Source organism: Ursus arctos, unplaced genomic scaffold, assembly GCF_023065955.2.
Source record: "Ursus arctos isolate Adak ecotype North America unplaced genomic scaffold, UrsArc2.0 scaffold_14, whole genome shotgun sequence".
NCBI lineage: Eukaryota > Metazoa > Chordata > Mammalia > Carnivora > Ursidae > Ursus > Ursus arctos.
The window spans coordinates 27,610,714-27,628,653 of record NW_026622808.1 but is presented as its reverse complement, the minus strand read 5'-3'; the positions used below and the strand labels follow the sequence as shown (position 1 = coordinate 27,628,653).

The following is a 17,940-nucleotide window of genomic DNA, read 5'->3' as shown; positions in this document are numbered from 1 at the left end:
GTTCTGGTAGGGCGAGCTTCCTGGGGTTCCAGTAAGGTGAGGAAAATCTGACCAGGAACTTGTTTCTAAACAGAATGTAACAAGGACACATTAAGAATGAGCCCATCCACAAATCCTTGACAACATGAATTAAATCTGGAGAATGAGGATTTTGTGATTTCCTTCTTATTTGTATTTATTTTTATTTTTTATTTATTTTTTGGAGAGAGAGAGAGTAAGAGCACACATGCATGAGCAAGAGGGGCAGACGAAGAGGAAGTGAGAGAGAATCCCCAACACGGGGCTTGATCTCATGACCCCGAGATAATAACCTGAGCTGAAATCGAGAGTCAGACACTTAACCTAGTGAGCCACCCAGGTGCCCCATTCTTTTCTATTCTTTAAAGCCAACTCAAAATTTCTTTTAGAGACTCTCATGTTTTTCTAGGCTTGGAAAAATCCTCTAGATCTGGTGTACTAGTTAGCTAACGCCGTGTAACAAATCACCCCAAACTGGAGTGGCTGCATACAGCAGGGATCGACTATTTCTCTGGACCCCATAGGTTGCCTGGGCAGTCCCTCTGCTGGACTCGGCTGGTTCAGTCAATCTGCTACAATCTGCCGGTGGCTGGACTGGAAGACCACGTGTGTGGCAGTTGGTGCTGGCTGTCCGGTGAGAGTCAAGTTCACTTCTGTAAAAATTAATGAAGGGAAATCTCACTGAAATGCAGCTGAAGCCCAGAAGGGGGAGCTCTCCTTCCGGTACAGCCTCACTTCGATTACAGGAAAGAAATGTCAATTACAGACCCTAAAGAGAAGAATCAACAGGAAGGAATCATTCATAGGCCCCAACAGGAAACGGTGGACATCGCATCTCCTAAAAGAAACTGACTACCCAAGCAACTCGGCCAATGAGAAACCATCATCAGCCTGAACTCCTGCTTCTCCCCAATGGACTTCCCTTCAAAACAACCCCTCCCAACTTCCTCTTTCTCCATAAAATCCTCTCCTTTGTTTTTTGGATAAGCCTATGGTTTTTGCCATAGTTTGCTTGTCCCGAATTCAATTCTCTGCTGTTCCTGAACAAGCCCATTTTTGTTGGTAAAATAATGGACTGTTTTAATTTTAAGGTCAACACCTCCCTGTGGCCTCTTATCCAACAGGCTAGAACAGGGGTCGGCAAACTGCAACTCACTGGCCAAATCTGGCTCCCCGGAAGCTGAGAATGGTTTTTACGTTTTGGAATGGTTGAAGAAAATCAAAAGACTCATATTTCATGACACCCAAAAATTCTATGAAATTCAAACTTAAGTGTCTGTAAATAGAGCTTTACTGAAACCCAGACACATAAATTCGTTTACATATCATCCAGAGCCGCTTTTGCAAGACAGTGGCGGAATTCGAAATTGCAAGAGACCCTAGGGCCCACAAAGCCAAAAGTACTTACTACCTGACCCTTTACAGAAAAGCTCTGTCAACCCCTGGGCTAGATCAGCTTCCTTACATGGGGCATCTGGAGGCAGCCTTCCAAGCGAATGAAAATGGCAAGCGAGGCTAAGACTCATCCTCCAGACTCACACCTCGCACCACATTCTGTTGGTCAAAGCAATTCATGAAGCCAGCCCAGATTCAAGGAAAGGGAAACTACTTTCCAACTCTTGATGAGAGGGGGCTGCAACGTCCTTGTAGCCATGATTTTCAACCTTACACACCAAGGGATCTTAAGGTGGGCTGTTCCGACTGAATTCAGGAGAGTGGAGAAAAAAACCCGCACGTTTATTTTCATTAATGTCTATTGACTTTAAAAATCAAGTTTACTAGCAAAAATGGGTTTTGTTTGGAAATAGTAGAGAATTGTGATTTTGGAGAAGCAAACTATAGCAAAAACCGCAGGCTGTTTCAACAAAGAAGATGAACGTTATTTATGGAGAAGGGAGGAAGTTGGCAGGGGTTGTTGGGAGGAAGGAAAGTCCATTGGAGAAAAGCAGTTCAGGGAGATGATGATTAACTGGGTGAGGGGCAGGGGCAGTAGATGCAATGTCCCTCTTTTCCTGCTGGGAGCTGGAATGGATCATCCTTTCCTGTGGATTCTTCTATTGAAGGTCTGAAATTGACCCGTCTTCCTGTAATTGACCCAGAGTGGTATGGTGAGAGCTCCCCCTTCTGGCCTCCCACCTCCATTTTAGCAAGTTTCCCATTATTAATTTTTACACTTCTAACTGGAATGGAGCATGTTTTTCATGTCCTGTCAAAGCAGGTATCAGCCAGCCCTGTGACTTTGTCTCCCGTGGAAATTAAAGATAATTTCACATCACATCCTGGCCACTGCAGGCAAACACCTCAAAATATCATTTATCATAACAGAAATCACAATCTTTTGTAGAGCCCTGGTAAATCAGGTTTACTTAATGCATTCAATTCATGAGAAGGAGCATATATTTTACGTCACAACTTAATAAAATATTTTCACACCCAGATGTCAGGATAACTGTTTTCCTTTGCAATCCTGTGCTTTCTCTCAATGGATTTCTAGCTGTCTCCAGAGAAGGAGCCCGTGGGCAGCCCTCCCCTGCCCTCAGAGGCAGCACAGAATCAGGTCGCGGTTTAGGCAGATTAGTGAGGTCCTAAACCGGCCTCCTAAAGATACCTAATCCTGGACCAGCAGCCAGCCAGCAGGCCCAGAGCAACACATAGTCCCTCCTCCGTGTCCCCAGCTCCCAGCCAGGACTGCCATGGCCTCCCTGTTCTCCGGTCGCGTCCTGATTCGCAACAACAGTGACCAGGACGAGCTGGACACGGAGGCTGAGCTCAGCCGCAGGCTGGAGAACCGGCTAGTGCTGCTCTTCTTTGGCTCTGGGTCCTGCCCGCAGTGCCAAGCCTTCGCGCCTATCCTCAGGGACTTCTTCGTGAAGCTCACAGATGAGTTCTACGTGCTGCGGGCAGCCCAGCTGGCTCTGGTGTACGTGTCCCAGGACCCCACAGAGGAGCAGCAGGATCTGTTCCTCAAGGATATGCCGAAGAAGTGGCTCTTCCTGCCCTTTGAGGATGACCTGAGGAGGTGAGGTGGGAGAAGAGGTCAGGGAGGGCTTCCTGAAGGAGGAGCTATTTCTGCTGAAAGTGAAGTATTTGTTTATTGTTGCCTCTGTTACATCTGGAATTGATGAGCATGTCCTGTGTGCCAGTCTGTACCCAGAAGGGGGGGGAAGGGGGTAACCAGGGGGGTGCAAATGCCCATTTCTCTTTAGCTTCTGAGGAGCTTACAAACTAGTTTGGGAGACAGACGTGACACAAAGACTCAAATAAATATATAATCAGAAACTGCAGTAGTGGTCCAGAGGACAAAAGGAGGATGCCATGTGGAAACATAATGGGGAGACCTTGGTGAGGTTTGGAGTCAGGGGATGCTTCCCTGAGGAAGTGGCTTTAAAGAGAGACCCCAAGGCCAGGGGGGATAGGAAAGAGTGAGGAGAGGGAAGGGTTTCCAGGCAGAGGGCCCAGCACAGATAAAGGCTGGGAGGCCTTCAGAGAAAGAAGAGCCAGTTCAGGGACTGTAAGGAATAACAGACGGGAGAGGTCTTCAGTCATCTTGCGGAGGAGCGCCGCAAACTCCCATCTTAACGGGAGGGATGGGATCCTCAGAGTATCTGGGAGCCAGGGAGGAGGGCCTCAGAGCTGAGAGAGAGGTGGGTGGATTCAAGCTCTGCACCCAACTGCCCAATAAACAGTGTTACAGCTTGTGGCTATCTTAGAACATTCCCCTTTTCTGCAGTAAGGCGTCCCTTCTTTTTATTTCATTTTTTAAAAATTTTTAAAGATTTTATTTATTTTTATTTTTTAAAAAGATTTTATTTATTTATTTGACAGAGATAGAGACAGCCAGTAAGAGAGGGAACACAAGCAGGGGGAGTGGGAGAGGAAGAAGCAGGCTCCCAGCGGAGCAGCCTGATGTGGGGCTCGATCCCAGAACCCTGGGATCACGCCCTGAGCCGAAGGCAGACGCTTAATGACTGTGCCACCCAGGTGCCCCTAAAGATTTTATTTTTAAGTCATCTCTCCACGCAGCATGGGGTTCGAACTCACAACCCTGAGATCAAGAGTCACACCCTCCTCCGACTGAGCCAGCCAGGCGCCCCAGGTTTTCCTTCTTTTTAAACTCCAACTTTTCATTATGAAAAATTTCCAAGATCCCATAGGCATGCAATGAAGCCCACAGCAATTGTTAACACCTTGCCATATTTGCTCCATCTACACACACGGGGAGTTTGCACGGAGCCATCGGCAAGTCTTTCTGACACTTTACTGATTGCAATAATTTTGCTCCACAAGTTGAAAGTTTCTAGAGACCTTCATCCCTGCAACCAATATTATCAGAGTCTGGACACTGGCTCACTCCTTCTGCCCTCCCTGCAGCTGAGGGGGATCTTTCTGGAAAATTGGCAACATTTCCCTTCCCAGGGCAGCAGTGCCAGCTGTGAGGGTGTCATAGCCGAACTCGGACCTGCTGACCTCGTTTGAGGCAGGGTCCCCTCAACAAAGCCTTCACTTGGGCTAGGCTTGGTGTCGGATGGAGAGTGATTCCCCACCCTACACACACACACACACACACACACACACACACACACACACACACACGGTTCCCAGATAAAATACAGGATGCCCAGTTAAAAACAAATTTCGCATCAACAATGAATATTTTTTTAATATTCGTTTTTATTTTATTTTTTTAATTTTATGTATTTATTTGACAGAGAGAGGGATCACAAAAAGGCAGAGCGGCAGGCAGGGGGAGAGGGAGAAGCAGGCTCCCCGCTGAGCAGAAAGCCCTATTTGGGGCTCAATCCCAGGACCCTGGGATCATGACCTGAGCAGAAGGCAGGAGCTTAACCGACTGAGCCACCCAGGTGCTCCAGTATACGTCTTTAGTATAAGTATGTCCCACATGGTGCATGTTGTAATTATAATATATAATATAATATAATATAATATAATATAATATAATATAATATAATATAATTAATATAATGTAATGTTAGAGGCGGTAGCATGTCTGAGGTATTGGAGACACAGCGCAGAGGCCACTGCGGCTTGGCCTGGTCCCTGGGCACCCGCAGCGCACGCCGAAGCGCTCAGTAAGTGCTGGGAGGAGGGATATGTGGCTCCCCAGCTCGGGATCTGGGATCGGCTTCGGACCAGACTACCCTGCCCGACCCCGCAGGGACCTCGGGCGCCGGTTCTCCGTGGAGCGCCTGCCGGCCGTCGTGGTGCTCAAGCCGGGCGGGGACGTGCTCACCCGCGACGCCACCGACGAGATCCGGCGCCTGGGCCCCGCCTGCTTCGCCAATTGGCAGGAGGCGGCGGAGCTGCTGGACCGCAGCTTCCTGCAGCCCGAGGACCTGGACGACGCCGCGCCGCGGAGCCTCACCGAGCCGCTGCGCCGCTGCAAGTACCGCGTGGACCGGGCGGCCCGGGGCAAACGCGGCCGGGGGAGCGGGAGCCCGCCGGAGGGGGAGGGGGAGGGCGGGGCGGAGGGCGGTGCCGGGAAGCTGTTCTGAGCCCTGCGGGAAGGACGCGCGTGGGGACTCTGTGGACTGCAACCTCCGGAAGAGTGCCGCCTCAGACACTAAGGGGACACAGCAGTGGACCCTGGAGGTAGACATCGTGGCGTCCGGGAGCAGCGCCACCCCCCCGCAGGGGGGCCTCGGACTAACCAGCAGGGCTTCAGGAGGTGCAGAGCGCTGCGGGGTGGGGGTGGGCGGGACAAGAAGACAGGCAATCCCATTCAAAACTAAGCAAAGGACCTCAAGAGGCATTTCTCCAAAGAAGATACATAAACGACCAACAAGCACACAAAAAGATGTTCAGCGTCATTAGAAAAGATGTGCGGCGTCATTAGGGAAATGCAAAGCAAAAGTCCGGTGAGATCCCAGTTCACACGCGGTAGCATGTCTATAATCAAAACCCAGCACATAATAAGTGTCAGCAGGGAAATGAAGAACGTGGAACCCTCCAGCATTGCTGGGGGGAAGGCAAAAGGGTGCAGTTGCTGGGGTTCCTCGAGAAGTTAAATAGATAATGACCATAATTACCTGCAATTCCACTCCGAGGTTATAAACCCAAAAGAAATAGGGACTCAGACAAATAACTGTGTGTACGTGTTCACAACAGCTAAAAGGTGGAAAAAACCCAAATGCCCCTCAACAGACAAATGCATAAACCAAATGTGGTCCAGCCATCCAGTGAAATGCTATTCAGCCGTTAAAAGGAATAAAGAGCTCTTACACGGTACACCATGGATGAACCCCAAAAACATTAGGCTCAGTGAAAGAAACTGGACACAGAGAGTCACATAGTGTCTGGCTCCATTTATATAAAATGTCCAGAACAGGCAGATCCAGAGACAGAAAGCAGATCAGTGGTTGCCAGGGCTGTGGGAGGGGGCGTGGGGAGTGGCTGCTAATGGGGAATGGGGTCTCCTTTGGGGATGATGAAAATGTTTGGGAACTAGACAGACATGCTGTTTGCGCAACACTGTGTGTGTACTAAATGCCCTGAATTGTTCACTTCAGAATGGTTTATGTCTTGTAAATCTCACCTCAATGTTTAAAATTAAAAATAAATAAATGATAACAAAAAACGGGCCATGGAAAGAACAAAGCCCAACAGCAAAAGACAGGAGTGCCTGCTTAAGCGGGGCCCCCAAAAGGTCCTCGCCCAGGAGCGACATTCCTGCAAAGCTTTGGAAGAAGGTTGAGCCGTGGGGAAATCGCAGCCAACAGCAAGGTCCACAGGTAAGAGACCAAATATCAGAGTGAATTGTCTAGAAATTCGTTCAATCTTCCTTTAAAAAAAAAAAAAACAATGAAAGGGGTGCGTAGGGCAGTGGGTGGTTGTAGGGGTCGCTTTAATGAGTTTAGGGGCTTGTGGGGCTCCCTGGATCCGGCCACCAAGCCCTTGCCGCTCTTGAGGCCGCCTCCGTCCCTTCTTTGCCCCGCCCCGCGCCGGCCCCGCCCGGCCAGGACCTGGAGGCCGGGAGGGGGCGCCCTCAGGGTCCCCGGAGGGAGGAGAAAACACTTTGTCCCAAGTTTTCGCGGAGCTTCCTCATCCCCACCGCGATCCGCACACCAATCCCTCTACGGCCCCCCAACTTTCAGATACCCCTTGCGGTGCCGCCCCCTTCGGAACTCCTGGGGGCCCTTGGACGCCCGCCCAATTCCCCTGCCCCGTTAAAATCTCTTTTATCCCTCGACCGCTCCCCGCCACCCCGGCCCGCAGACCCCCGTCATGGCCCGGTCGTACGGCGGCCGGGTACTGGCCGCGATGACCCTGCTGGGCATCCCGGCGGCCGTGCTGGCGGCGCTGGGAGCGCAGCTGCTGTTCCAGCTGCAGGCTGGCCGTGCGGAGCTGCGGGGACTGCGCGCCGATGGGCTCGGCCCGGAACTGGGCGCCGGCCCCGGGATGCCCGAGGACGCGGCCGGGGCGCTGCTGCCGCTGGCCGCCGCGCTCGCCGCGCTCGCCCTGGTGTTGGGTCTCACCTGCCTTCTGCTCGCCGTCCTCTGCGGCCACCTGGGCGCCGAGCTGGCGAGGGGGCCCGGCCCCGGCAGGTAGGACAGGTCCCTCCGCCCCGAAGCCCGGCTGGGGACTGGGAGAGCTCAGGCGAGCTGCTGCCCGTCTCAGGGCCTCAGGTTGGGGGAGAGCTTCCCCCTCCCCTCCTCCTTTCTTCTATCCCTTCCTCCCTTCCTCCCCTCTCTCCATCCCCCACTCCCTCTATCATCTCTCCCTCCCTCCATTAGTTGAAAATTTGCAGCAGGTGCATCGACTGCTGCGCCCCCCATTTTACAGAGGTGGAACTGCGGTCAGAGAGACCCAGGGTGGGTTGGCCCCGGTGTTGATGACGCTTGTCATTGAGGAAACCCTAAGCTCTGCGTGCTTCTCGCGATCTGTGGACTAGACCAGTGAAAGCCCGCGACCCCTGCCCCTGCGCGGCTGGGGTTGCTACCTCCCTTTGTAACTGCGCCTCCCACGGGGGAGGCTGATCTCTCGAGGCTGCCGGGTTTGGAAGAGGGTGGAAGAGATTTGAACTTGCTTCAGGTAGAGCCAGAGCCAGTGCTCTGGCCCTGGGTGGGGTTCCTTCCTCAGGCACCTGGCTCAGGAACATGGGCACCGGGGAGGCAGGTGTGAGGGGGCAGGGAATGCAGAGAAGAAACTTCCCAGTGTTTCCCTCCAGGATGCTGGGGGAGGGGAGGCACCAGGATTCCATGGATTTGAACCGATGGCAGCTTCGACCACTGGAGTAGATCCCACCTAAAGTGTGTACTACCCATTCCACAGCTCAAGGGGTGCTGAAGTGCACTCATGTGTCAGTCAACAAATATGTGTTGGGTGCCTGCAGGGGGCTGAGCCCCGCACCGGGAGTAGAGGACACAGCAGAAACCAGGCAGATCCACACCTGCCCTCCTGGGGTAGACAATAGAGACAAGACAATAACCTCAAGTGAGGATAAATGCTGGGAAAGGAAGAAAATGGGGTGATGCCACAGAAGAGGACAGGGTGGGGTTTGAGATGAGACCATCAGTGGAGGCTTGAGCGGAGACTTGAAGGAGGAAAGGAGGCAGAAGATCTAGAGGACTGTGATCCAGGAAGGGGAACACCACGTGCAAAGGCCCTGGGGCAGGAATGAGCTTAGGGTATTAGAGGGAGGTCGAGGTGATTGGGGTGGCTGGAGGGAGACATGAGGGAGATAAGGGCAGGGAAATCAGGAACTGGACCGTGTAGGGCTTCCTGTGCTGTGGTGAAGACTTCGGGGTTTACTCTGCCTGAGTCAGTTGTGAGAAAGGAGGAGCATGATCTGACTTCAGTCTGGAATAACCCCCTTCAGTCACTGTGGAAAGAAAGGGGCCAGGAGGGTAGGTGGTGGGGAGACCAGGGAGGGGCCACTTCAATGGTACCAGTGGGAAGTGAGGGATTATGGAAGCTCTCAGATTCTCTGTTTTCTAAGCCTCCAGGAGTGGGGGAGGGAGAGAAGCACTTGGCATGGTGCCAGGCTCAAAACTAAGTCCTCAATCAGTCTCAGCTCTTGGGACTCTCTTTTTCTATGATCTCTGATAACAAGTTACCCCTGGTTTCTTCATTTCCTAAATAAGCTTATGGTCTGTGAAATAATGGAAGTCAGGTGTCTAGCAAGTGTCTGTGTGTAATAGCTGCTTCATGAGTGTTGGATGTTCGAGGGGACTGATGTATATGGATGGGTCATAGGAGAGGGGGAAAGGACAGTGGATGGATGAGTGGTGAATGAGGGATGGATGAATGGACAGATGGAGAGCTGGTTGGATCGACGGATGGTGAATGGGAGATGGACAATGGGTGAAGGATGAATGGATGGATGGGTGGGTAGATGGTGGTGAATGGCAAATGGATGGATAGATGGATGGTAGCTGTTTAAATAAGTGGTTGGATGGATTAATAGGGCCTGGTTAAATGGATGGATGGCTTTATGGTTGAATAATCCGTGGGGATGGGTAGATGGTAAATGGTAGTTACACCATCCACAAGGATGGAAGAGTGTGCAGATAGATAGAGACATGGATGGGTGGATGGATGGATGGATGGGTGGATGGATGGATGGATGGATGAATGGATGGATAAGTGGATGGTTGGGTCCTCACATAGATCTCAGGTCCCCCAAAGCTGGGCCACTCTCCCTCCCTCTCCTCCCTGGCCTTCCCTCACCAGCTCCACCCCCTGAGCCCATTTTCTTCATCCCCCCCCTCCCCCCCGCCAGGTCTGACTGGTTTCTCTATGACTGCCGCCTCCTCAGACACGTGGCCCTTGGCCTTTTCTGCTGTGGGGTCTCTGTCTACTTAGCAGGTACGTGCTGGGGGATGGAATGTGGGGTGTAGAGCCCTGGGCTGGGGTGGCCAGGGGTATGGCCCCATAACTGAAGTCAGCTCCAGAGCCAGTCTGCCCATGTTCGACTCCCAGCTCTGACACTTTCTTGCTTTGGGACCTGGGGCAGATTCCCTTTGTGTCCCAGTTTCCTCATCGGTACGGTGGGGATGTACACTTCCCTGCCTTCTAGAATTGCTGAGGGGATTCTGAGTTAATCCCCATGAAAGCCCATGAATGGCATCTGACCCCAGTGATCTTCAGAATATTTTTGATTCTTCAGTTTCCTACATTTGCTTTGAACAAAAGTTGTCATGTCCTTGGTGGTTTTCTGGAGATAGTGGTTCACAGGTTGGTCTCACTGAAAAGCTGTTTGGTTACAAATATCAGAACCTCCACCTCAAGAATGGCTCAGGTTTTAAAAAATGCTTTATAAACCAGAAATGAAATAGTAAATCCCCAAAACATGAATCAGAACAAAAACTAATAAAGTGGGTTCCAGAAGGACACAAACTCCGGTGTTTCCTTCCCTGATTTGTAATAACTTTTCTTAGATCAACGTTCTCTCACCCACACTTGCCGGTAAAGGAACCAAATCATCAAGTTGCTTTAAAGAGACTCCTGACCTCTTATATTTTGTTCTAATCTTGAAAAAATGTGTGAATGGTGCTGCAGACTCAGGGCAGAATCATACATAGACCACCGGCACCAAAATATTCAGATGAATTTAAAAACAAGGGATTTGCTATTACTGTCTTTTTTTCCCTCTCATTCCTACAACAGAAAAATAGAAGTTTAGAAGATATATTGAAATTATTTATTTGTGAAATGTGAGCCTAGGGTTCATTCTGGGGATAGAAGGGTACATATGTGGGTATATAAAGTGCCGGGAACTCTGCATAACTTTTGCTGTTTGACTTAATAAAATGCTCCAGCTGTGAGGGTTTTTTGTTTTGTTTTGTTTGTTTGTTTTGTTTTGTTTTGTTTTGAAAGAGAGTGGATGAGGTGATGTATGTATCTGTAAAGATCGGGGGTCGTTGGCTTCAGGTGCAGCTGGATCTAGGGGCTCGACAAGGTAATCAGAAATGCCTCTTGCTTCACCTCTTCACCGGCTATCCCCTGAGAGAGATGCCTGTATCTGTAAGCGCTTTCAACAAAATGCCTACGACCTTGAGCCTTTTCCCAGGCTGGCAAAAAAAAAAAAGTGTTGGAGACTAGGAGAATAAGATATCCTCATTCTAATACACAAGAAAACTCACAAAGAAAAAAAAAGGTAACTATGTCAGCCTCATTAAGTGTTAAATTAAGAATTTGTTCAGCTCTCATTTAGATTCCTTTTGAGGTTAGGTGACCTCACTCAGCAAGAATTCCCGAGCACATCCAGCCAATCATCCAATCATCCATTCGTTGCTAGCCAGCGCCAAAAGAATAATTAAAAAACCTTTTCAAAAGTGTTTAGAGCAAAAAAAGTCCTCGACCACACTTTAATATGTCAAACATGATGCAGTGTGGCATCTTAAAAGCAAGAGTACAGAGCCAGAGAAAGCATAAAAACAGCCGGCAAAGTGCCAAGAAGGCTTCCATCCCACTCTGGGTTTCTCCTCGACCAATTCCCCTGCTGCTGCAGTAAGAAAATCCCTCCCTACCCATAGCCCAGTCCAAAGTCCCAGGTCTGGCTCTGATTGGCTGGGCTTGGGTCATGTGATAGCCCTGCACAATCACTACAACCAGGGGAAACAATGCTCTGATTGGCCAAGCCTAGTACCATACACATCAATGATGTCAGAGAGGTGGGTCACTGCCCCTACATTAGCAATCAGGGTGAGGGTAGGGACTGGACCGGTGGTTCTCAATGGGAAAAGATGCTGCTGATCCAGAGGACATTTGGCAATATTTGGAGACATTTTTGGTTGTCATGACAGGGAAGGGGGAGAATGCTACCGCACCTAGTGGGTAGAAGCTGCTAAATATCTTACAATGCACGAGACAGTCCTCATCAAAAAGAATGGTGCCTACAGGGTGCTGGGCAAGTCAACAGAAAACCAGTACAGATCGGTCCTCAAGGTCAGGTCACCAACCATCTTGTTCAGACCAGCAAACGGAGGCCAGAGAGGGGCTGTGATTCACTGAAAGTTAATCATGGGATTCGGGAAGCCTGAGATCCGGTTGTTTTAGTTGTCATCAAGTATGCATAACATAAAATCTACCATTTTACGGTAAAACGCTGTGATGATGGTGTGAGAGGATTAGACAGTTAAGCTATGTGCCTATCATGTACGAGTTTCTGTGACTGCCTTCTGTTTGGGGGAGTTCTCCCAGGGCTTGGGGAGCAAACGTTTGTGGACCAAGTAAATGACAGCCATTTCTTTCCCCAGCACTGTCCATCTATGCCCTGCTGCTCTTTGAGATCGAGACAGGTGCAGCAGCTGCCTCCATCCTCGGAGTGGGTGCTCTGGTCCTGGTGGCGGTGCTGACCCACACTCTGCTCCGAGCTGCCCGGGCCACCCGCCGTGGCCTCCATGAACTATCCCCACCGCAGTTTGAAGACGACCCTGTCCGCCATGCTGAAGTCTCCAAGGCCAGCCCCGGGGCTCAGCCCCAGCAGGGTACCCACCACCGGACCCCCTATTCATCCTTCCCAGAACCTGGGGACCCCCTCAGACCCATGGTCACTGCTACAGCACCTGCAGCCATGGGGGGAGGCCGGGATAGCAGCCTGCCTTTATCCCGCATGCACCGGACACTGTCGGCTGGCAGGGGGCACCGGGAAGGGGTCATCCACGAGATGCGCAGCATGCTGGGCCACCGGCTAGGGGGCTCAGGGAAGGACTCCACACTGGTGTGAACCCAGGGATCTGGCATAGAGATCTGGTGTCAGGCAGCAGGAGGAGGACTCTGTAAAGATAAGTCCAGGCTCAGCCACAGTAGCAGTGTGACTTGATTTCTCAGCATCCCTGGCTTGTGTCCTCAAGGTGGCTTCGTGGCACAAATTGGCTGCCAGGGCTCCAGCCTTCGCCTCCTCTCAGAGGGAAAGGCAGAGGCTGGGGCGGGGCGGGGGGGCAGCATCTTCTGGAAATCTTCCTGGGAGGCCATGGGACCCTCCTGCTTATATCTCACTGGCGAGAACAGAGTCACATGTTCACATCTCTGGGCAGGGGAGGCTGGGAAATATAGCTTTTCAGATGTTAGAGGCAGGAGAGGAGGGTTGGGCTTAAACAGTGGTTCTCTAAATGTCTTCATCCGTTTTACAGATGAGGAAACCGAGGTCCAGAGAGAGGCAGTGACTCACCAGGAGTCCCATGGCCAGTACTGAGCGTCAGAGTCAGGATTCCAACCAGGGTTCTGTAACCCCCATGCTGCTGACAGTGCAAGTCTCAGACTCTGCGACTTCTTCCAGGCTGTGAGCATTTGAAATCTGTGTGTGCTGAGCTCAGAGCAGCCCAGAGCCACAGGTTCACCCAGGGCTGGACCCAGCCTTCTGGCTGTGAGCCCCTGGCTGAGGTCTTCGCTGCTCTGCGTCTCAATTTCCTTGTCTATAAAATGGGACAGAAGCAGTTCCCCCTCCTAGGGCTCCTGTGAGACTCGGTGTAAGCCTACCAGGTGCCTGTGCACAGGAGGTCCTCAATGCGTGTCAGCCTGTGGTGTCGCCAGTCGGGGCCCCTGGTCACAGGAAAAGGTGGGTTAATGGCCACTTTCTGGGGCTCATGAAACTGCCAAGGCTTAGAGTGGATAACTCAAAGCCCTCGGGATCTCCAGAGGCCCTGGCCCTACTCCCATCCCATACGACCCTCAAATAAACTCTGACCCTCGCTATCTCCTTTGTCACTTGAGCCACTTCCAAACATGCTGTGTGGTCAAGCCCAGGCCCAGGATAATGGATGGGGTGACAGGAGTGGGGTGGGGAGGCAGAAGTGGGGGGGCAAGGGTGTGCTCCTTGTAGACCCTAGTTGGGGACCCATGTCCCACAAATCTTCATGCATATCAATTTCACTGGGAGTGGGGATGCCTGGCCTCCACCCTCACTCCAAATGGACAGATGTCCCCAGAATTCTCCCAGTGTGTCCCTTCCTGGGCCACACAGGCACTCTGAGGCCCAGGGACAGGAGACAGCTTAGCCACAAAGTGGCTTAAAGTCCCCCTAGAACCCTTTCCAACAGACAGAGAGGTGACAGCACTCAGCAGGGGCGGGGGCTGGTCCCCCAAGTCTGACCTTGGCAGGGACCCCGCTGATCTGATACACCCAGACCCTAATGGCCCACCGACTCTGACTCCAGCTGCCTCCTCCCAGAGCTGCCAGGAAGCTGCACAGACCTTCTTGCTAGTGCAGTGGAGTGAAGAGAGAACACATGAACAACCCACATGGCTCCTGACACATGGGGCACCCAGTAAGCATGGGTTCTCGGGGAGCATAATAAACATCAATGAAAAAGATCAAATAAGAATAAATGTCGAGGGGCGCCTGGGTAGCGCAGTCGTTAAGGCATCTGCCTTCGGCTCAGGGCGTGGTCCCCGCGTGCCGGGATCGAGTCCCACATCGGGCTCCTCCGCTGGGAGCCTGCTTCTTCCTCTCTCACTCACCTGCTGTGTTCCCTCTCTCGCTGGCTGTCTCTATGTCACATAAATAAATAAAATCTTAAAAAAAAAAAAAAGAATAAATGTCGGGGCACCTGGCTAGCTCAATTGGTCAAGCATGTGACTCTTGATTTCGGGGGTCAGGAGTTCGAGCTCCACGTTGGGCGTAGAACTTACTTTATAAATAAATAAATAAATAAATAAATAAATAAATAAATAAATATCACCTCTTTCTCACATGCCTGGTTCTGCAGGCACGTGCCAGGCACTTTCCTGGCCTCCATTAATCTTTGGGGAAACCCCACTTACAGATGGGGAAACTGAGGCCCAGGAAGTGAGGCCACATGGTGGTGATGGCTGGAACCTCGTTACCCCATCACAGAGGGCTCTAAGACAGAGCAGGTGCCTGAGAAACCCTGGGAATTTCTGTTTCTGAGAATCCCCTGGAACGGGGCAGGTCCCCGGGACTCTGGGGTGTGGGAGAGGAGAACGAGGAGGAAGGACCATCTCTGTCTGCCAGCAAGCAGCACCTCATCTCCTGGACTGGTCAGGGGAATTGGAAGCTGGACCCCTCAGCCTCATCCCCAGGGCCAGGACTTGGGTACGGGTGCAAAATTGGAGACCTAAAAGAATTGAAAACAGATATTCAAACAAATTCTTCTACAAGCATGTTCATGCAGCACTAGTCATAACTGCCAAAAGGTGGAAACAACCCAAATGTCCATCAACAGATAAACGGATAAAAAATGTGATCAAGCCACACAATGGAATATTATTCAGCCATGAAAAGGGACAAAGCACTGACCCACACTACATATGGATGAAACTCGAAGACATCATGCCAAGTGAAAGAAGTCACACACAAAAGGGCCACATAGTGTGTGATTCCACTTCCAGAACAGGCAGATCCATAGAGATGAAGCAGGTTATCGGGGGCCAGGGGCTGGGGGAGTGGGATGGGGAGTGATTGCTCATGAGGACAGGGTTTCCTTTCCAGGTGATAGAAATGTTCTGGAACTAGACAGGAGTAATGTTTGCACAACATTGTCAGTGCACTAAATGCTACTGAATTGTGCACTTTAAAATGGTGAATTCTGTGTTATATGAATTTCACCTCAATCAAGATAAATTTAAGGATGCTCTCGCTCTCAGGCTCCTGCAGGTGCAGGTGGGCCCTTCAACTAAAATGAGCTCCTTAAATGTTGCACCCCTCGAGCTCGCTAGCCTCATCCACGTCTGACCCCTGCTCATCCCCCCTCATCCAGAACAGGAGCCCTGAAAACCATGCAGAGTTCCAGCTTGGAAGGCCGGCTGGGAGTGCTGCCCATAGCCTGGCCGAAACCTGCCCCCCTCCCCTGTCTTGCCGGCTCTGCTCTGGAAGGGGTGCCAAGCACCCTCATATCTCAGCCAAAATCAGGTGAGAGGGGACGAGGCTGGTCCTGGGGCTGGAGCCAAATGCTCAGGTCACTCTGTGTCCTCCAGGAGCTGGGACAGACCTGGCTCAGGGAACAGTCATGCGACCTGCCACTTTAGTTTCCTTTATAAAGTAAGATAACCTCTTCCAGTCCACCAAACACAGCTATGAGGACCAAATCAGAAAGGATATCAATGTCTCCATTAATTCCATGGGCCACGCAAAAACCGGCAGCTGTGGGCATCCTGGTGTGATTGGAGAGTGGACAATATCTCCCAAAGATGTTGCCTTGGATTGGGATCATCAGAACCAGACCTCGAGATAATTTGGGGGATGCGGTTTGTTGATGTGGGAGGTTACCCCAGGAAGCCCCAGAGCCCTTCAGGGACATCAATGAGTAGACAGTACTGTGGGCAATGGGGGCTCCACGTTGCTGGAGACCTCTGGGAGACAGCATAGAGCACACACAGCAGAGTGGTCCCAAAACAGGGGCTCGGGGCCTGGGTTGTTTATCCTCTGACCCCCATCAGGTATTGGCTGAGAGCTGCTTCTAGAGCGATTAACCTCTCATACTTCTGGTCTTCCCTGTGCACCAGCTGGGCACACTCCTGTGGCCAAAGGAGGCCCCAGGCAGGGTTGGAGGTATTTGCTGTGAATGACATTCAACAGGGAGAGATGAACATGGAGGGGGTGAATGGGAGTGAGGCACAGAGAGAGTCTGCTCCAGCTGTGTTGCATTTTTGCAACAGCAGGCATAGTGGGGATTACTGAAAGCCCTTAACCACACTATACCTGGTTGAGAAGAACTACTGAGTGTTGGATGCCCACCATGGGCCAAATACCCTGCCTCACTCACACAAGCATCGCCATTGTTGTCCCCTTGATACAACTGGTGTCTCTTTAGTTCTGCACATGCAATCTACTGGAAATGGCAGAATGGAGCTGGGGTCCTCTGTGCTGGTGACATTTAGAATGGAAGGCCAGATGCCACCTTGAAGGAAATTGCTCAGCACAACAAGGGGTATATTCCCCCACACACACACCCAGAAAACACTTTATGAACACACTTCAGTATATATTTTAGGTGAAATAAGAATTTTGAAAAGACCTCATGAGCTCTCCATCTCAGGACAGTTATAGGTACAGTACAAATTGGACCTTAGGCTCAGAAGACCACCCGAGGTGCAAAATGGAGTTAATTAGGATAAATGGAGCAAGAATCACATAAATACCACCTGAAAATCCAGCACGTTTTCTTTCCCCAACTTCAATATTCTTTGCGTTTGTATCTGTTAGTTCTTCCTGCATAACAAATCATCCCCCAAAGTTAGCCACTCAAAACAACACGCATTTATTATCTGCCAGTTTCTGTGGGTCAGGAGTCTGGGCATGGCTCAACTGAATCTTCCCCTTCAGACTGCTGTCTGGGTTCAACGGGGGTGGGATCTGCTTCCAAGCTCACTTCATGGCTGTTGCCAGGAGTCTGTTCCCTAATTCCCTACAAGCTGTGGAACTGAGGGCCTAGTTTCTTTCTGGCTGTTGGTAAGAGGCTGCCCTCAGTTCCGTGACACATGGGCCTCTTTACAAGCTGGTATGCTTCCGCAAAGCCAGCAAGAGAGTCTGCAACCAGGCAGAAGTCACTGTCTTAGAACCTAATCATGGAAGCGACACCCCATCACCCCATGCTGGTTAGAAGTGAGTCACTAGGTCCAGCCCAGACCCAAGGGAGGGCCTGAACAGCAGGACACCAGGGTCTTTGGGGACCATCTCAGAAGCTACCTCATGCCTCATAAGTTCGCTTCAGGATCTGCCCAAAGACAAATAAAAAGAGCAGGTGGATAAGCAAAATGAGAAAGAGGTGATTTCCATACAGCACAAATCAGCTGTTTTCAGCTAGGATCTCTACACCGGCAAGAGTGTGCAGAACAGCTAAGGAGTTCAAACTCTGGCAAGACAAGCGGCCAAAATTAACACAATTGACATTGCCGAGTGTTGGTGAAGACATGGAGTCACTGGAACTCTCATTCATTGTGGGCGGGAGAGTAAATTGGTAAACGGTCTTGGAAATCTGCTCAGCTGTATCTGCGAAAGCT

General features: G+C 51.1%; 2 protein-coding genes across 2 annotated transcripts; both read left to right on the top strand.

The window, feature by feature from the left end:
* The first annotated feature begins 2,711 nt into the window (after window positions 1-2,711).
* NXNL1 (nucleoredoxin like 1) lies at window positions 2,712-5,531 on the top strand. Its single transcript, XM_026500384.3, has 2 exons — window positions 2,712-3,037; window positions 5,195-5,531. The coding sequence occupies exons 1-2, from the start codon at window positions 2,712-2,714 to the stop codon at window positions 5,529-5,531; spliced, it is 663 nt and encodes a 220-aa protein (XP_026356169.1).
* Window positions 5,532-7,260: 1,729 nt separating this feature from the next.
* TMEM221 (transmembrane protein 221) lies at window positions 7,261-13,698 on the top strand. Its single transcript, XM_026500482.3, has 3 exons — window positions 7,261-7,580; window positions 9,758-9,843; window positions 12,237-13,698. Exons 1-3 carry the CDS (start codon window positions 7,261-7,263, stop codon window positions 12,704-12,706), a joined length of 876 nt encoding a protein of 291 aa, XP_026356267.1. The 3' UTR covers window positions 12,707-13,698.
* The last annotated feature ends 4,242 nt before the right edge of the window (window positions 13,699-17,940 follow it).

Coding starts and splice junctions, on each gene's coding strand:
- NXNL1 (XM_026500384.3), top strand. CDS start 2,712: ATGGCCTCCCTGTTCTCCGGTCGCGTCCTGATTCGCAACAACAGTGAC. Junction 3,038..5,194: donor TTTGAGGATGACCTGAGGAG/GTGAGGTGGGAG, acceptor CCGACCCCGCAG/GGACCTCGGGCGCCGGTTCT.
- TMEM221 (XM_026500482.3), top strand. CDS start 7,261: ATGGCCCGGTCGTACGGCGGCCGGGTACTGGCCGCGATGACCCTGCTG. Junction 7,581..9,757: donor AGGGGGCCCGGCCCCGGCAG/GTAGGACAGGTC, acceptor CCCCCCCGCCAG/GTCTGACTGGTTTCTCTATG. Junction 9,844..12,236: donor GGTCTCTGTCTACTTAGCAG/GTACGTGCTGGG, acceptor TTCTTTCCCCAG/CACTGTCCATCTATGCCCTG.